This window comes from Lycium barbarum, chromosome 3 (assembly GCF_019175385.1).
Source record: "Lycium barbarum isolate Lr01 chromosome 3, ASM1917538v2, whole genome shotgun sequence".
Taxonomy (NCBI): Eukaryota; Viridiplantae; Streptophyta; class Magnoliopsida; order Solanales; family Solanaceae; genus Lycium; species Lycium barbarum.
Genome location: NC_083339.1, coordinates 122,113,277 through 122,132,443, shown reverse-complemented (window position 1 = coordinate 122,132,443; position 19,167 = coordinate 122,113,277). Strand labels below are relative to the sequence as shown.

The window sequence follows — 19,167 nt, the reverse complement described above, 5'->3', positions numbered from 1 at the left end:
GTTATAGTGAAATGTTGTTATATCGAATGGTAATTATAAAGAGGTTTGACTGTAGCTGGGAACTATGATTAGACTGTAGATAAAGTACTGATGGATTGAAGGGCCCCGGATAAAGGTTGGATTCCATGGAGGTGTCGTATTTGTATTAATAATTTTTAATTAATCATTAACATGTAATATTAATTATGTAATCATTTATCGAAAAATTATACTAACTAACTAATCCTTTAACGGGAAATTATATTAACTATCTAAATTTGCGAATTAATAATTGTTAATTAATTATTATACTAACTACAATTAACTAACTAATATTATATTAATGATATTTTTAATCCTAAACTAAGGATGTTCAATTTCTAATTAGCACATTAACATATAAAATTAGATAACTAATTGGCACATAAAATCAGATAACTAAGTAGCACATTAATAAATTAACATGGATTAAACAATTGTACAAATAAATAAATTTACAATTAGATAATTAACAAATAAAGATATTATTAGGAGATTAGTATATTTTCCTATAATCAAATAATTAACAAATCATTAAAAAATAATTAAAAATTTACATATCATTAACAAATAATTAACAATTAACTAATCAGATGATTAATAAATAATTAACAAATAAAAAAAATGAAAAAGGGGCTGGGGGCAGTGTGCGGACAACCCCTATTGCACACAAAAAAATTGCGTATTTTTTTCGAAATCCGCAACCACTACAAAAAAATGAGTAATTTGTGGAGGTTGAAAGTTGTAATTCGCGGAGGGTTTAGCCGTAGTTGCTAAAAGAGGCTAAAACCTCTGCGAATTACAACTTTCAACCTCCACAAATTACTTTTTTTTTTTTTGGTAGTGAACTATTAGACATTAATCACGCTTAGGATAATATAAAATACCTAGATTAAAGGTTGTTTTTGAGTTTTTGAAATCGAGTTTTATGGCGCTTTATTCTGAAATCCAAGCTTCGAAACTTGCCCTTTGACTCGAATATACCGGGAATATTGACTTTTGTGTTAAAAAATAACACGAAAATGACACTTTTGGAACGTGGGACCTCGGGTATTGGGTGTTAATGGCGGAAATAATTTTAAAAAAGGTGGAGGTACCGATGGTGGGGAAGACGGTCGGGCATTTTATTAAACCCTTATTGTGCACAAAATTAGTGCGCAATAGGACTTAACGGTGGCCGTCACAGTTAAGTCCTATTGCGCGATAATTTTGTGCGCAGAAGGTATTTTTGTAACTTTTTTTGTGTGTTATTTTTTATCAAAATCACACTTTTGGGATTATTTAAGTTGCGGACCCGTCTACAAGTTAATTGGTTAACGGACCTCCAAACCCACAATCTGCATGCACACTATTTTTTTTTTTTAAAAAAGGTCACTTTCCATCACTATATATGTATGTACGTATGATTCTTGATTTTATATTTCAACAAACCACAAGTTGAATTCTTTACTTCCTTTAGAACAAGAGGTTTTTATGGAACCAACTAATTCAGATTTAAGATAGTTAACAAGAAAAATAAATATGGGACCAACAAATTCAGGTATTGTTTAAGTACTTAGGGACAAATACAAATTGCACGGTGAGGTGTCATGGTGAATTTATATAAGGACTTTAAAACTGAAGACAAAGTGGTCGAAATCCTGGGGTTCTCTGTATCCATTGCCTTTAGGGTTAGGACAAAGCAATAACTATACGAAAGGCATTGCTTTACGAATATGACTTCTCTTTACATTCATTTTCCTCTCAAAATGGGTCCACTTGAAGCATTCCTCTATAACGACCTTTGGTTTAATTTGTTCATAACTCTCAACCCTAGAATCATCTCACCATATATTTTTTTGGTTTTATATTTTGGTACGTACACTTACGTCTTTTGAGCCAACTCTTGTTAGTCTGTAATAATATTGGATTTAAATAATAATACTTCTGAAATGCATGATGCCACGAGTGAAAATATTGTATAATTATTTGAGAAAAGACATTATTTCACTCTTAAACTCGGCCTCATAATTCACTTTAACAACTAAACTTAACTTGTAATTATATACCCTTCTTATCTAGCATGAAGTGAAATTAATACCACCTCCCATACTGACGTGGCAAAAAAAAAATAAAAAAAAAATTAGATGCGTACATTTTATAAAAAAAAGGCGGGTCCCACTCCACCCTCTTCTTCTTCAACTCACCACCACCCCTCGTCTTCTCGTCCACCTCCACACCACCCACCCCCCTCTTCTTCTCCACCTTCATGCCACCCCCACCCCTCCCCTCTCTCTTTTGCTCTCACTTCTTGCAGATAATTACATTTAATCCCTTTCTTCTTTGCCCCCACCCCTCTATTTCTTTCCCCCAATTTTCTCTGTTCATAACAATCTTTAGACTTTCATTGTTTTAGGTCAAAGAATCATTTTTTTAAAACTTGTATTTACTTGCTTGTATTGAAAATTTTCAGTCCATTCCAACTTGTTTGACACTTTCATCTATCTGGTATCAATGGGTAAATTTTAGTTCATTCTTCGTTTACAATTTCAACTGTTTGGTGAAAGCAAAAGAGAATTTTGAGATTTGTATAGCGGGTTCAATTAATTAAATTGGGACAGGAGCAAAAAATTTGAAGGTTTGGAGGGTTTAACCAGTTGGGTTTGTAGAAAGAGTTAGGAACCCGAATTGGGAGCTCCAGAATTGTTGTAACCATGATCAAAAGATTTTTCTTGTTACCATTGGTGTTTTCTCCGACGTCATTCTTATCGTACACAGAATTGGTCATTTCTGAAATTTCAGAATTTCAGTTCGTCTTCCTCGTCACAACTGCTGCTGAAAATTCACTCCAACAAACCTTTAATCTCAACCAAACAACACCAAATTTCAGATTCGAAATCCTCTCAGCGTTCCGGTTCTTTTGATATATTATCCACTCGAAATGGAGCTCGTTCGCGACAACCCAAAAATTCGATCTTGAAGCTTTGAGCTTCAACAATGGCGGACATATACGCTCTTCATCAAATTTCGATTCCCAGTGAAGGGTAGTTTCCAAATGGGTCATCATAAAGAGGATTTGTTTCCAGGAATTGAGAAAATGGAAAAATAGGGAATAAACGAAAACATTGGAAGGAGATGGTGAAGTGGAAAAATGGAGCCAAAAAGAAGAAGAAGAAGAAGTAAATTCTGAGGTGGCATATGAATTTTCAACAAGTTGAGGTGGCTCGATGTGGTGCTGATAAGGCGACTACTTGGGGTGTGTGTAATGTACCTTCACAACCCGTTGTGAGAGTGGTATTATAATCTTAGAGTGATATTAATTTCACTTTATATCAGATTAGAGGGATATATTATTATAAATTAAGTTAAGTTGGTAAAGTGAGTTATGGGGCGAAATTTAAAGGTGAAATGATGTCTTTTCTCTAATTATTTTTAAAAGGGTACCACCAATGAAAGTTCACCACTATCTTGTCTGTAACTTTCACCGGCTCAAATGATAATATGATTTCTCTTCTTACTGCTTTAAAAATTTACTATGTTTGGGATCCTTCAATGACAGTAATTTTAGAGAGAATTTGAAATTGTGAAAGCATTAAGGAAGAAAAGTGAACAGGATGAATTGATTATCGGGACATATTCTCAATACGAGCAAAAAAAGGGGCACAAATAAGTTTTTTTCTCTGCAATATTTGAAGTTTCAAATGAACTAATAAGAAATCTGCCCATGAAGAATCAAATTTATAAACAGCAAGTGTTGGTCTTTAATTAAATTACGAAACCTTGAATGAATTTTTTTGATGCACATTACAAATTGGTGCAGTTTTGTCCAGACCTTAATTCATGGAACTATTATAGAAATAAAATTTTGCATTGTCGTAAAACTATGATCTTTGAACAATTTAAAACCTAAAAATAGGCAATTACTTTTTTTGAGACAATAATAATAATATCACATGTCAAGTCTTTTTCTTCCTTCATCCTTCTTCTATTTCTTAACATTTGTTAGGATAGAATCGAATAGATTTTGGGCTGTCTATCGACTTTTGGGACCCAGAACAGAAAAATTTCTATATATGATGATCTTTCACGTTTCAAGTTAATAAGAAGAAAGATATAACTAGACAGCGGACATGAGAATATGAGATTAATGAGTTGTCCCTACAGAGCTGCCGACACTTGACTATTAGCTCACCGTCCTAAGTCATCAAACTATGAATTTAATGTATCGCAAAGAATTTTTCGGTGAAGATATTAGTTTTCACATACATTTTCCATCATAAATGAAAGCTAGTGTTTGAGCTAATATGGAAACCGATCTCGGATTTCTGTTACACTTACATACATGTTTATAATCTAAATCTTTGTAGATTTTTAGCATAGTTTAACCTAACGTAGCTAATATTTTCCCTAGATTATCAAATAATGTTTATAATAAAATTTGTATGTAATCACTTTTTAAGTGATTATTCAATTGTATATACATTTCTTAGACTCTGAGTTTATAGAAGTTAAACTCATCTTCAAGTTAGAATTTCCATTATAAGGGCTCTAAACTTTTCAATCCTCAATTTGATCGTGTAATTAGCGCTACTAGAAACAAGAGCGATATATATGTAACTACTGAAAACCAGAAGAAAAGTCATTGTAATTACTCAAACTTGTACATACTAATTCATAGATTTCAGGCAGGATTTTATGTTACCCAAAAGGTATTAAAAATAAGCGAATTATTTTGAGTTGAGATTTTGCTAATTTAGTTTTGAGTTGTCCAAATACCTCGCTAAATGAGGTAGATTAAATTTTATGTACTAATTGTATAACAACTTTTTACGCTATTAGATCACTTATTGGGACAAACTTGTACATACTAATTCATAAACTTTAAGTAGGATTTAAAAAAAAATTAAAATATTAAGATTTCGATTTTGCCCAAATTTCTTTCACGAGCACTCCTTCTCCTCGAAATAGCCACTTATGTCATGTTGTGGACTTTTGATCAATATATTCGTCCTCACATGATAATGTCACGATTCCTAACCCCTTGTTACAATACTTAAGTCTGTAATTCAGCATAGATAATAAAATCTTCAAAACTAGTATTCATAGCAGGAAGATTAACATTAAGTACAAGTGGTAGCTGTAGTATAACATACTCCTATTAACTTTAAATTTATCGTCGTCATCCATAATACTGTAGTATACATACAACAAGCACATATACAAACCAAGGGAAAAATAAAGAAAAGTCAAATTGAGAGCATAAAAATCAGGCCTTGAAGCACCACAAGTGGTGCTGGTGGTGATGGGCGGCGTTATCTTTGTCTATCATACCCTCAACGTAACGAAACTCCTCAACATGACAAGGAATATTAATGGGACCATTGTGGTGAAATCCATACACTTCCTCTGCTTCTTTTAACAATTGCGTGAACAAAGGATGATTAATGTGCATTACAGGTATCACGAATTTCTGTTGCTCCTCTCCTTTACCCACCAACACCGTAACGCACCCTCTTGGCACGTCAATTTGTTCTTTCTTCTCATCATGCCCATTATGATGATGATGATGATGAAGATGAAATGGAAAATTCACTTGAGCATGAAAATTCAAATGATGATGGTGATGGCGTTTATTTCCGCTCCTCATCGTTGTGGAAATTAAAATTAGTATCCACCCAAAGAAATCAAAAATAATTCTTCAGATAAATTGTTTTGTGTGATGAACGAAATATTAGGAGAAAATGATCAGCGAGAGAAAGGCCAAGGATCAGAAGAAAAGATAGCTAGATTGAAGAGGGTGAGGGAAGAATCTGTTAATGATTTTGGTATGTTGCTCATAATATATCTATGGGGGTATGAGAAAGATTTGACTAGTTGAATGTGATATGAGAGCGTTACTAAATGGGGGTATTTATGTAAGCAAAGGAAGAGGAATGTATCAAACGTGAACCGACGATTAATTAATTACTCCATCCGTTTCAATTTATCTGAACTCATTTGACTGGGCACGACATTTAAGAAAGAGGAAAGACTTTTAAAATTTGTGGTTCAAAATAAGCCTTGAAAATTTATGTGGCTGCAAATTATTCATAAAGTGAATTTGTTTCCAAATTAAAAAAGAGGTCATTCATTTTGGCACGGATTAAAAAAAAATAGGTTCAGACAAATTGAAACACAAAAGAAACTAGAAAGTGTGATCCAGGCGCGGAACAACGGAGGGTAAATTCCACTAATTTCCAGCGCACGCCAGCAGACAAGGATGAGGACTCGTTTCGTATATCTACATGGCACAGGGGGGTCAAATTATATTACTCAGCAAAATTAAAGGTCAAATTTGGCATATTTAAGCACATGTCACGGTGACGACTGGCCTTGAACAGGGTTAAGTAAGCAATTTAAGGGAAGTAGTTGGGTTTGAATTGAATATCTCAAATTTTTTCTCACGTGTTAAAATTAGAATCGTTACCAACTTACCATTTGCGAGTGTTATTTAAATTACATTACATGTTTGTATTTGACCTTCCGCGAGAGGATAGTAGCTTCTTTGCCTTTTCGGGCCATATCTACAGAGGTGTCCATTGAATATTAAAATAAATTATGGGAGTAAGTCACAGGGAAAGTATACATAAAAATATCGTTTAAGATTGGAAATAAAAGGAGGTGTGAACCTTTGTGTATCATTTGTCTTCATTAGGTTACAAGTTCACATACTTATGTGCTGATTTCAGACCAAAACAGATACTTTTGGAAATTGTTAAATGCCCATCACTTTCTGTTTAGCTTAGTGGTTGTTCCGACCTTATATTATATCACAATATAGTTGAAATGACCTTTGTAATCTGTTTTGTCGTACTCCTTTAATCTTATAAAAAATCTACATTGCTTTGAGCTAGGATCACTGATATTTTCTCAAAATGAAAATTACAACTCACACAGATTTTGGAAAACAATCAAGTTCAAATACAGCTATTTTTTATCGCTAATTGTTTCAATATTATAAATTTAAATACATATAATTGTGTTTCCGAAAATCCAAATCTATAACTAATCCCTCCAAAAATAAAATCTAGATGATACTGTTCAGTTGAGAAGATTTATTTTAGTTTTCAGTTCAGAATTTCATTGCAATGGAAGCTCTGATCAGGATTTGAATGTCCCACACCTCCCAAGTGAAAGTATATAAAAGTCGTATATCCTGCGACCAAAAAATAATAATCTCATATTGTAGGTATTAATTGGATACTCATGAATCGAGGCATGACACGTTTATTTCAAGAGTCGTAGCGTGGGACTTGATGTTGAAAAAAATATTAGAGATAATAACAATAAGAAAAACAAATAATAGACAAATAAAGTATAGTAATAGTAATAATGATAATATGAGTTTGAAATTGAAAATCGATTCAAGACACGCTTTGGATGGCGCTGTAACGTACTGCTACTCTCAAGATACAATGAATCACTCGAAAATCTTCTAATCTAAAATAAATTCCAACACTTGGAACGTGTCTGGGTTCTATATCGGGGGAGTAGCGGAGCCACCGACAAACTACGAATTCGACAGAATTTGTAATTTGTTCAAACTCTATATTAATATTTAAAAATTATTTAATATATATAAAATAATTAATTCAGAACCATAAACAAAATAAATTATGATCCACACACTACAACAAATGTGTGATTTAGCCACGAAATTTTTAGCTACGGTTGAAAATTCGTCACTAATTATGCACTTTCCGTGACAAAAATTACATTTCGTTGTCAAATGCACGAGTCACATACTTTTGGTGACGAATGAAAAATTTCGTAGCTAATGTTTTGTCTACGAAGCTTTCCCGCCAAAAAAATGAAATGGCGCCAATTATCGAGTAGTTTTAGCTACAAAATTGAGGACATTGGCGACGATTAGTTTTGTCGCGAAGCTTTTTGACAATTTGTGACAAATCATTATTTGTCTTTAAATTCGCTTAAGTTTGGATACGAAAAGGTTTCGTCACTAATAGTATGTAATCAAATTAGTGACATAATAATATTTGTAGTGCAATGGTGTAAACTTTGGCGCCAATTATCGGGTAGTTTTAGCTGCAAAATTGAGGACACTGGCGACGATTAGTTTTGTCGCGAATCTTGTTGACAATTTGTGACAAATCACTATTTGTCATTAAATTCGCTTAAGTTTTGATACGAAAAGGTTTCGTCACTAATAGTATGTAATCAAATTAGCGACATAATAATATTTGTAGTGAATTAGTGTAAACTTTGGCGCCAATTATCGGGTAATTTTAGCTACAAAATTGAGGACATTGGCGACAATTAGTTTTGTCGTGAATCTTGTTGACAATTTGTGACAAATCATTATTTGTCTTTAAATTCGATTAAGTTTGGATACGAAAAGGTTTCGTCACTAATTGTATGTAATCAAATTAGCGACATAATCTTCAAATTAGTGTTTGAAGATGCAGACAGCTGAAGTTGGGGTTAGCTTGGGCGGGTAAATCCCGCCAGGTGTTGCCTTAGATCAGTGAGTCAACCCCCGATGCCTTAATTCTAATTTCCAACTCAAGTCCCAAAACACATCCAAGTGCATTGGGAACCGAACCAAATACACACCCAAGTTCTAAACGACCATCCGGACCTTTCGGAATCAACGAAACTCCAAAAAAAGTTCGTTTACCCAAAAGTCAACTTTAGGTCAGCTGTTTTTCACTTTAAGCCTATATTTCGCAAAATTTGCCCGAATCCGGTCTAGACACCTCGGGAAGCGTGTCAATGGTCCTTTTTTGGGTCAAAAGTGAGCTAATCAATGCTCGGGAATAGGCGAAAATATCGAAAATACTATAACAACCAAACGGGTCATTACAGCTTCTTTAATTAATAGCAATCTATGTACAATTATATTAAAAATGTGAGTCTACAAAATAGAGAATTTTAACAATCTCCCACTTCGACCACAAATATTTTTGAAAAATTGTACATAATCGAAAACGTTTATAGTGCGCACAATTTGCTATCTCTAAGCAATCTGGTCCGATAATCATACTAATAAAGGATCAAAGCAGTTTTCGTAACATATATTCGTCACTAAACCCATCAATGGTCACAAAATCAATGACATAGATCAAGTATGGATGCATAGCATGGAAATTGCATGTAAAATTGATCTTAGACAAGCCTATTTTCAACTAGTCCTACTTTATGACTTAAATAGTCAATAAACCACTTTCCTTCACTTTATGCAAAACCACGGTAGAACGTCCATAACTTTATTTTCAGAGTTTTGAATAAACACTCGAACTCGTAAATTTCGTAAAACTCTAATCTGTACAAAAAATATATTTAATCATGTCAAAACCATACATTAAAAAAACAAACTCTCACTGAAGTGACTCATCATAGAGTCCAATGATATCCATATAAACACATAAAAGAAACTTTATGTTGCAACGTAACTTTATGTTGCAATGTTTCATGAGTGGATCCGCAATGATGGAGTTTATACTTGTATGCTTTATTGACACAAGAAAACTCTAAACTCTTCCCTTCACACAATTAGAATGTGTATATGCATTGGTTTTGACAAATCTCGGATATGCATATTCCAAACACATATATATCCTAAAAGAACTCTTCTCAAGATACCTAACACAACATTATTATTTAGTCTTTGGACATAAATAATAATTTGTAAGTGGCGCTCTTATACATAGTTCATAAATATTGACTACCAAAACGGCCTAGTAATATGTCTTTTTTTGGACTGACACATTACCATCATGATATTACTTAATGTATCACATATTCATGACTATCCATAATCTGGCCAAAATAATCTTCCTTTGGGATAATTATTTCGCATAGACAAAACATGTTTAATGTTCAAAATAAATAAATTTTATCTAATAGAGGTTACTTTGGCAACATATTAGACTAATCTATTCCATTTGAAACAAGAAGCACATACGGTATAATTTCATTCCCAGTACAAATAACTATTTGTTTTATGCGCAACGAAAAAAAAAAACAAAAAAGACGTCTCCAAAAGCAACTGGGAAAATGAAAATCGATATTCACTTTAGGCAAGACCGCTTTAGAAAATTCGAAAAACACAACAAAAATCTATATAAAGTTATGCAGAATAATGCTGCCAAATAATTCAAAATTACTTTTGTGCTAAAGACAAATAAATGTGACACTAATAAATTTCAACATCACTTTAGGGTAGAAGTTTGCGAGCCGCACAAAATTTACTAACTATAGAACTGAAATAATCTAAATACATGAACCCGTCGAACATTACCGTACCTTTAGGTGATAGAAAAGTTCGTTCTTAATATTTAAATGTTTCATTCTACCCCAATCAATTCCCTCATATTAACCGTACCTTTGGGTGACCGGCTAATTATCTAATGAATTGATTGCAATGTTAATGTCATACCTTTATAAGGTTGACACATCTTGACTATCAAATTTAAGATGCTATAGATACTCTCAAATTTATTGATGCGTAACCTTTGTTATTAATGATATTGTTTGATATCATTTCAAAATCTAATGTCTTATAATTTTAGAATAGCAATCCTAAATCTTAGATTTAAGAAAATTTCATGACATTAATCCTTTATTTAATGTCATTCCAAATGAAATTCATCACAACCTAATACCTTATGGTTTTGGAATCCGTTGGGAACTACCCTAAACCTAGATTTAAAGAAAAATTTCTTGACTTTTATATATCAAGTTTTAGTGTCGTATTCCATATTAAATCTTTCGAACTTAGTACTTTATGGTCTTAGAGTTCTTTGGCAACTCCTGAAACCTCATTACATCTCAAAAATTTTACGACACTAAATTGTCCTCCAATTTATTTTGGTTAGCCCTTTAAAATATTAATCTTAAAGGGACCATCAAATAAAGATTAATAAGTTAGACCAAAATAATATCATAAAATTGCATAACTTAAGCCAATATGCAGAACTGGAAAAATTGTGTTCAAAAAATAAAAAACCTTGATCCTTTATAAGAATCGATTGAAAGAAGACTAAATGCTTGACATCAAAGGCAAATTACTAATTCTTGATGTCAAAGCATATAATATCAAAACCCTTATCTTTAAAGGCTTCTGCCAAAAACGTACTTGTCACCATGACCAAAATTATGAAGCAATAAATAAGTGTTTACACTTGGTTATATTAATGCTCATGAGTAGAAATTTAATTGCATCATTAAAGCCAAAACAAGTTAATTACTTTCTATCTTTCATTTGGAGACAAGAACGATATGACCACAAAAATAATGATTTCTTTAGACCACTCCTTGCTTAAGGGCAACACAATTTCTTCACTTTTGTGTAGTCGATGTGGATAAATATAGTAAATGCTTAAAATATAGTATTACAAAGAGTACCGAAGGGGAGCACTGATTCAATTGACTCTCATAAGTCACGGAAATATATCTTTTGCAATATGAGCCAATCATAAAGTACCATTGTAAAAGTAATTAAAAAAAACGTATGTTTTCCCAGTTTCAAATTCTTTTGCCATTCCAGATAAGCAAACCTTTAGCGTTCCTTTTAACAAAAAAAATGTCGGGCGGAATTTGAAAGAACGCCATAAAACTGCTACCAAAATTTTGAAAAGATAGATAAACTATTTCAAAACTCTATCTATTATATATAATAGGAGAGACAAAAGCATAATAGGATGACAAGTGTCAGCATCAGAAAATTTTTATTTTAAAAATAAAATAATAAAATAAAAAAAAAAGACAAAAAAAAAAAAGAATCTTCTATCTATATAGAATAGGAGAGGCAAAGCCATGATAGAATGACAAGTGTCGTGCTCATAAAATTCCATAAATCTAAAAGAAAAATTCAAAACTAACAGTATTTGAATTTAATTTCAAAAACCTTTGAAAGTTAACTGAGTAACCAACTAAATTTAAAACACATCAGTTAACAAAAAAACCCGATCGTCACACGTTTAGGATAATCAGGAAATAATAAGTTTTTTTTTTAAAAAAAAATACATGTCAAAGAAGTACAAGAAATAACCCTGAAAGACTCAAAACGAGCGTTTTCCGATAGTGGGAACATTCCCAGACTGATTCAATAACTTATTTCTTAAACACGTTCTCCTATTATTTTACACCACTACTCAAGACTCTGCGATCAAATTCCCATTCCCAATTTTCTTTTCCACATTTTCTTTTCACAAGATACTGAGGATTATATCCGTGAATATCGAGTACTCTCTTGTGAATTCCTTCTCTACAATCTGCTCCATTTATTTCTTTCTTTACATCAAAGGAGTAGTTGTCACGGCAGAACAAGCATTCAATAGGTAAGATTTGAGATGAATGGGTAGGTTTTCTGTTTTGTTTATTCTGAAAATTCTTTTTTCAGCAAACTTTGGAGATTGCGGTTGCTAAAGTTTGCTTCTTTTTCAATAATTTTTAGCAGATTTTTGAGAATTTCTAAGAGATCAATTCTGGTTGAAGGTTTCAATTCTGCATTAGGAGTCCACCATTTTGTTCTGGCCAAAATATGTGGGGGATTGTTGTGAAAATATTGAATTAAATATCTCAAAAAGAAGTTTTTAATTCATTATTTTGTTATATATTAATGAGTCATTATTTTATCATATTAATGTGTTTTATGCAAATTGAATATGGCCATTGAATGACTACTATTGGCCGTTTCCTTCCCTTAGTTTGGCAAATGGTGATTGACCATTGTCATTAATCTTTACTCATATTTATTATTAATAATATTATATTAATATAGCCTTAATGGATAATGAATACAATTCAGCCATGAATGGTCTTTAGACCGTTGGAGTTCTTATTCTTGGTTGATTTTCATTCCCTATATAATAATTTTTTAGGATAACACTTTAGATAGATTTGGTATTGCTGGGTTTGTATAAGAGAAATATTTGTTAGATTCTGGCTCCTAGTTTTGTACTAGACGAGCTTGTTGAATCCTGGGGGATACACTCATACCGGGTGAAATATCCTTAAGGACAGTGCCATTGGCATGCCTCAAGCTACGAAGAATTCTTTACAATTGTTCGTGATCAAGTATTTTCCTCAAGCTTAGAAGAAGTTCCTACAAGTGTTCGTGTTGAAGAGAAGTCATTACAAGTGTTCGTGATGAAGAGAAGTCCCTACAACTGTTCGTGATGAAGTATTTTCCGTAAAGTTTCCAACAATCTTAAGGATACTTTCACTCTCTATTCTTACGGAAAAATTGAAAGAGTTAACTTAATACAATCTGTCTAAAATAACAGGCGTTTGCTAAAAATTTGAATGTTAAACTTACTTTATAAGAGGTAGATGAATTTGAGGCGATACATATAATCTCTGCTATTTTAGAAGTATTTTATGAATGCATATTATTTGCTAGTACAGACTTGTAGATTGTTACTGTGTATGTGCATCTAGTGTGGTGAAAGATATTGCGCTTTAACTTCTCGATTGTTGGTTTTGTGTAGTATATATATGGAAAACAAATACGTAAAGTTTTGGTTGGAACAAAGTGTTCATGAAGTTTTAAACCTTCAATTTTGAAATTTCTAAAGTGATAAACTGTATTGGAAGACCATAATACTGTATTTTTGTGAAATTACTTTAGGATCTAAGAAGATCTATGTTTATCATCTAGCTAGTTCCTCTAATTTACTGGAAGTTTATGGTGATTTTGCATAATAGAAGCCTTCTCATATATGACAGAAATCGATGGGAAAGGAAGCATATGCATACTTATTTTTATGAGTGAAAATCTTATTATTGAAGCCTTACACAATTGAGATTTTGTGGCAAAATATTTGCGTTGGAATTCATCAAAGTGTACTTTTGAGAAATTTACTTTAGGCATCGAAAGGCGTTATTTTTTTTTTAATAATTTGTTACGACTGATTTAATTATTATATAAATATGATATATTTATGTGCAAGTCAATCTTTAGCTTTGTAGCCTTTGCATTTAGAAAAAAAAAAAATACTATTTGATTATGGAAATAAAATTAACACTAACAAAATTCTTTTAGCATGAGGTGGTTCTTGACAAAGTTGATTTCATGTGTAAATTGATATGATATTGAAATTTTACAATGTAAATGTCAAGCCTTTAGTGAGATAACAATTGTTTTGTGTGTGGCAAATTAAGCCATCGTACTCCTAAAATGTTGAAGAAGATTAGGAGAATTGACAATCCCGCTAAGTGAAAATAATTTTGGCTAAGCGGATGATATAACTGTTGTGGTCATTTCTCAAGTAAATCTTGTGGCTAATGTGAGAGTTTGAGTGTTAGACTTTGGTGTTACTAAGCATATTCTACACCCAAGTTGAAGAAGAAAAATAGTTTATTTATGTTGGTGATTCTAGAACTATTCAAGTTCTTGGAATAGAAAAATTCTTCTTAAAATCTTTTTTGGAAATATTATTGGCATTAGCTGGGGTAATTGATATTTCTATTATTTGAGCCAATAATTTTATTCTTGTGGAATTACCAGAAAAACTTGAAAAGAAGATTTTATTTGAGTATGATAAGGTTGTATCAACCAAACTAATATTTTAATGGGCAATAAGTATTGTCATCATAGTTTGTTTATTTGTGTTTACTATTTTTTTTTTAAGAAAAAACTAGTATTTGTATTATCTCTTATCCAACTCTTGATAAAAATATTATTTTCTTAAAATATTTATTGATAATGGCATAGTGTGGGTAACTATACAAAATCGTTTGGGTGAAGTTATACTATTAGTTTGTTATTTATAAAATGACATCTCTTATGAGAAATTAGTAATACTTCTTATGAGTTATGAAAATATTATTCCCTTATCGTAGAATTTCCGGAAATGTGGGGGTTATGATGTCTTATGACTTATGAAAAATATTATTTTCCTGTCTTAAATTTTTTGAAAATGTGGGGGTCACGGTGTCTTACTAAAGTTATGTTTGGAGAACTAAAAATGATAACATGTGGTGGTGTTGTTGGAAATGCTTTTGAAAATATAAAGTTTGATAAAAAGCAAATGATGGTAAAGTGTTTGTTGAATTAATATTTATTGTACTAGAGGGGTACAATGATGTTAAGTGGATTTATGGTTATGTGTTCACCCTTTGTGGAGGTGTAATAGCATGAAGATCAGGCAAGTAGACCATAATGAAATATGAGTATGGTTTGGAGTTGGCTGGTATTGAGACTTCTCAGTGAGTATTAAGGTTGAGTTTAAACCAACATGTCTATATATTGCTGTTGCCAAGCAGCGTTAGCTGTAGTGAATATTCGGTGGCAATAAAACATATTCGTTTGGAACATAAAGTGACAAAACGACGTTGTTATGAGATGAAATTATTATGTGATGTCTGAGGTGAATTTGGCCGATTCACAGACTATAAGAAACATCGAGGGGAATGAGATTATTTTTGTCATTTGAGAAGATTAACAATGATGGTAACCCAACATATGTGATTGGAGATCCCATGAATTAGGTTCATATGGGTAATAACAAGTCATTAGTTGATCAAAGTGCACATTAAATTACGTCTCTTCCTATGGTGTGTGAATATAGTGCAAAAACTGCAAGGCAAAGTGAGACTGAGTTAAACTCTTAATCCATTACCATATCCTTTATAGGTGGTGTATTGCTCTGCAGAATACACTTGATGGGTGGACCTATAGGAGTGTGGAGTGGTGCCGCTCCTATGAAATTGTGACGGATTTCTAGAGCACTCATGAATACCAGGACACGCGCATGGCCTCTTAGCGCAAAACCGCGATAACGACAAAGATTGTGTGAGTATGATGTGATAGAATAAGACAATGGGTTTACAAAAGAATTTTTGGTTCATAGAAGTGTTATAATTCACCAATTGTTCTATAAGTTTAATCTTATTTTATCTAGGTCTGGTTCATAGTCTACGAGACACCAGATTCGACGCATTGTACTTATATGTGAAAACCCAGCAAAACGACTTATTTCATTCTATTCCTTTTTTATTCTTTTTGAGATAGTGGGGGATTGTTGTGAAAATATTGAATTAAATATCTCAAAAAGAAGTTTTTAATCCATTATTTTGTTATATATTAATGAGTCATTATTTTATCATATTAATGTGTTTTATGCAAATTGAATATGGCCATTGAATGACTACTATTGGCCGTTTCCTTCCCTTAGTTTGGCAAATGGTGATTGACCATTTTCATTAATCTTTACTCATATTTATTATTAATAATATTATATTAATATAGCCTTAATGGATAATGAATACAATTCAGCCATGAATGGTCTTTAGACCGTTGGAGTTCTTATTCTTGGTTGATTTTCATTCCCTATATAATAATTTTTTAGGATAACACTTTAGATAGATTTGGTATTGCTGGGTTTGTATAAGAGAAATATTTGTTAGATTCTGGCTCCTAGTTTTGTACTAGACGAGCTTGTTGAATCCTGGGGGATACACTCATACCGGGTGAAATATCCTTAAGGACAGTGTCATTGGCATGCCTCAAGCTACGAAGAATTCTTTACAATTGTTCGTGATCAAGTATTTTCCTCAAGCTTAGAAGAAGTTCCTACAAGTGTTCGTGTTGAAGAGAAGTCATTACAAGTGTTCGTGATGAAGAGAAGTCCCTACAACTGTTCGTGATGAAATATTTTCCGTAAAGTTTCCAACAGAAATATCTGTCCATGTGCTAACTGACGGTGCAATCTCTCTCTTTTGGCATTTTCTTTTGCTTCTTGCTTCTATAATAAAACTTTGAAGAGAATCTTAGTTTCTGCATAGACAAAGATTCATTTAAATATTGTTGTTATTTATGAAGATGGGTTTCAAGGAAGATATGAGAGACTTGGTCGAGTTAAAGATTTCTTTTAAACAAAGATCATCACGTTCTCAATTCCAATGACTTTCCAGGCGGTAAAGAAACAAACAGTTTAGAGGAAATCTTTATCGTGAGTCGTGACGGGTAAACTTATACTTAGTTTTAGAACCGTGTAACTTTGATATGAATATAATTATGAACGTATTAAGTTCCCTTTGCTAGGGAGTTTTGTTCTTTAATTTTATCGTTTGTGTTTTTTCCTGAGTGTATAGTCTATTATCTGTTGAAAAATTAATGTTGAGATTAAATGTTTGATTATCCAAATTTATAGTTTCCTCTTAAATGTCATAATAGAACTGCCCCCTTTCTTATTTATTAGAAGATTCGTTTGTACTCTCTTCAGTTCATATCATGATCATAGGCTGCCTAACAAATGATGTGACATTGTGATACAGTTGTTCTCTCTCATTTTTCATGCTTACAGATTTTTTTTAAACAATCATCTTATTGAGTTGTTGCCATGAAATCTGTTGACAGACAGATCCCAAACACAGTTCCACAGAGAATTAAGGAGTACTTCACTCAGATATGTGGAGGAGGCAAAGCTGCTACAGTTTTTTCTAACGGCTTGAACAGGAAATTTGGGGTAATTTACGTTGCACTATGATATTTTGTATTTTCCTATCTTTTATGAATGAAGGTTGAGTGATAAAAGATCATCTTTTGAACTGAGAAATTAACCCAATCCCTAATTGACTCTGGAAAGTAGAAGGACTGATCCTGCAAAATCTAGGAAATGAAAAAATTAAGATTTAGAGGTAGCATACCAGGTTTAGGGTGATATGTGTCAATAGTCTGATATTACAGTACTATCTGCGAGTTAATAGTTTATTTTCTGTTCCAGTTGGTTGAATCATAGTTTATATGTAGACTTCCAAGATACTGCACCTATCTAATAAAATTGTATTTACTAACACATAAATAACTTTTAGCTAAAAACGAATTTTATCTGTATTTTGTATTCAAGTGGCATTGGTATACCTAATCAATTTGGATTTAAAGGTTTAGGACATGATCCTGTTACTATGACAGGGTTGATTGCAGCTATGCAGGTTCCAAACAAATTGAATGCTCTGCCCTAGGAGATCATCACTATTTGGGAGGACATTTGCCTTTTGATAGCATCCATCATAGAAGCTGTGTTTTTATTCCTAGGCAATGGACCACATGCAGTCATCAGGTAGCTATATTTATGCTCTAAGAGATCTTATGTAAATATTATTAACTGTATGATTATGTAATGAGGCTATAACTTAGACCCTTCATAATTCTTTCTTTTTAGTTCTAATCGCATGCTAATTGTTGTAAGAGATCTCATGGGAATTCTACTTTCTTCATAGTTATATAAAATACGTACGCTATTGTGATGTATAGTGTATATGGGTATTGAACCTTCACAAAAGCTTGTCCAATTGTCCAGTTATTATAATAAGATCAATATACGCCAATTGTACATGGAAGGGCCCTACTTCGAGTTTCCAACTAGAACTCATAAGTTTTTTTATAATAAGTAATTTTTCTATGTATTAAACTACAAGCTGAAATAAGTAGTTATTCGCATACAAAAGTGTGAAAACTGTGGGGACTATAACTACGTACATTACTTATTCCCGTTAGGTATTTCTTTATGACAAGGAGAAGCTTCTTGAGAATTGTGATCGAGGGGAAACTGAGATTGCAGGGAGTGTGATCTGAAAGCCATTAATAAAATTGAGGGAAACTATTGAAGGTTGTGTGCATTTTTTCTTCCCCTTGCCGTTTCATCGTCAAGAGAGCTCTGTTTTATATACATGCAAATTAGTAAAAGTATAGAACAACATCTTATTAAATTATTAGGAGGTTGATGCTACTGTTTTTCGAATTATAGGGTGGCATTATGTAAACAAATTTCTCATTTGGTCAATTCAATAATTTAAATCCTTCAAATGACTTGCTTGAATTTTAAATTGAAGCAGGAGTTAGTAGAGAAGATAAAGGTATATACTGAAAACTTACAAGCTTGGAAAAGTAAGTGATACGGTAAAAGTAGTACATGAATATTTTCGCAACGATTTTATGCCCAAATTGCTGGTTTTTGTTCATATAGAACCTGAACAGTTCATCCTCAATACACCTTTACATGTCATGGGTGAGTTTGAGCTTTGAAGTACCACAGGAAATGCAGAGTTCCATCATTTTGCTTTCGAATGCGATAGGGTATAATCTTTATTTTTGCCTGTAGTTTTAGCACGGGTAGTTATTTTATGGCTAAAAAAAGCATTTTGTCCAGTTAGATTTTTGAA

At 32.4% G+C, this 19,167-nt stretch overlaps 1 protein-coding gene and 1 long non-coding RNA gene across 5 annotated transcripts; one reads left to right on the top strand and one right to left on the bottom strand.

Moving 5' to 3' along the window:
* Positions 1 to 5,263: 5,263 nt before the first annotated feature.
* LOC132631230 (auxin-responsive protein SAUR32-like) lies at positions 5,264 to 5,644 on the bottom strand. The gene has a single exon (XM_060346831.1). The coding sequence runs from the start codon at positions 5,642 to 5,644 to the stop codon at positions 5,264 to 5,266; it is 381 nt and encodes a 126-aa protein (XP_060202814.1).
* Positions 5,645 to 16,029: 10,385 nt separating this feature from the next.
* On the top strand, positions 16,030 to 18,763 carry LOC132634085 (uncharacterized). Of its 4 annotated transcripts, none has more exons than XR_009580033.1 (3): positions 16,030 to 17,471; positions 17,918 to 18,065; positions 18,503 to 18,763. It is a non-coding gene; the product is annotated as an uncharacterized LOC132634085 (long non-coding RNA). The 4 variants fall into 4 exon arrangements; XR_009580034.1 differs by lacking the exon at positions 18,503 to 18,763 and having other exon boundaries at positions 16,030 to 16,706; positions 16,826 to 17,471; positions 17,918 to 18,272; XR_009580036.1 differs by lacking the exon at positions 18,503 to 18,763 and having other exon boundaries at positions 16,030 to 16,969; positions 17,363 to 17,471; positions 17,930 to 18,272.
* The last annotated feature ends 404 nt before the right edge of the window (positions 18,764 to 19,167 follow it).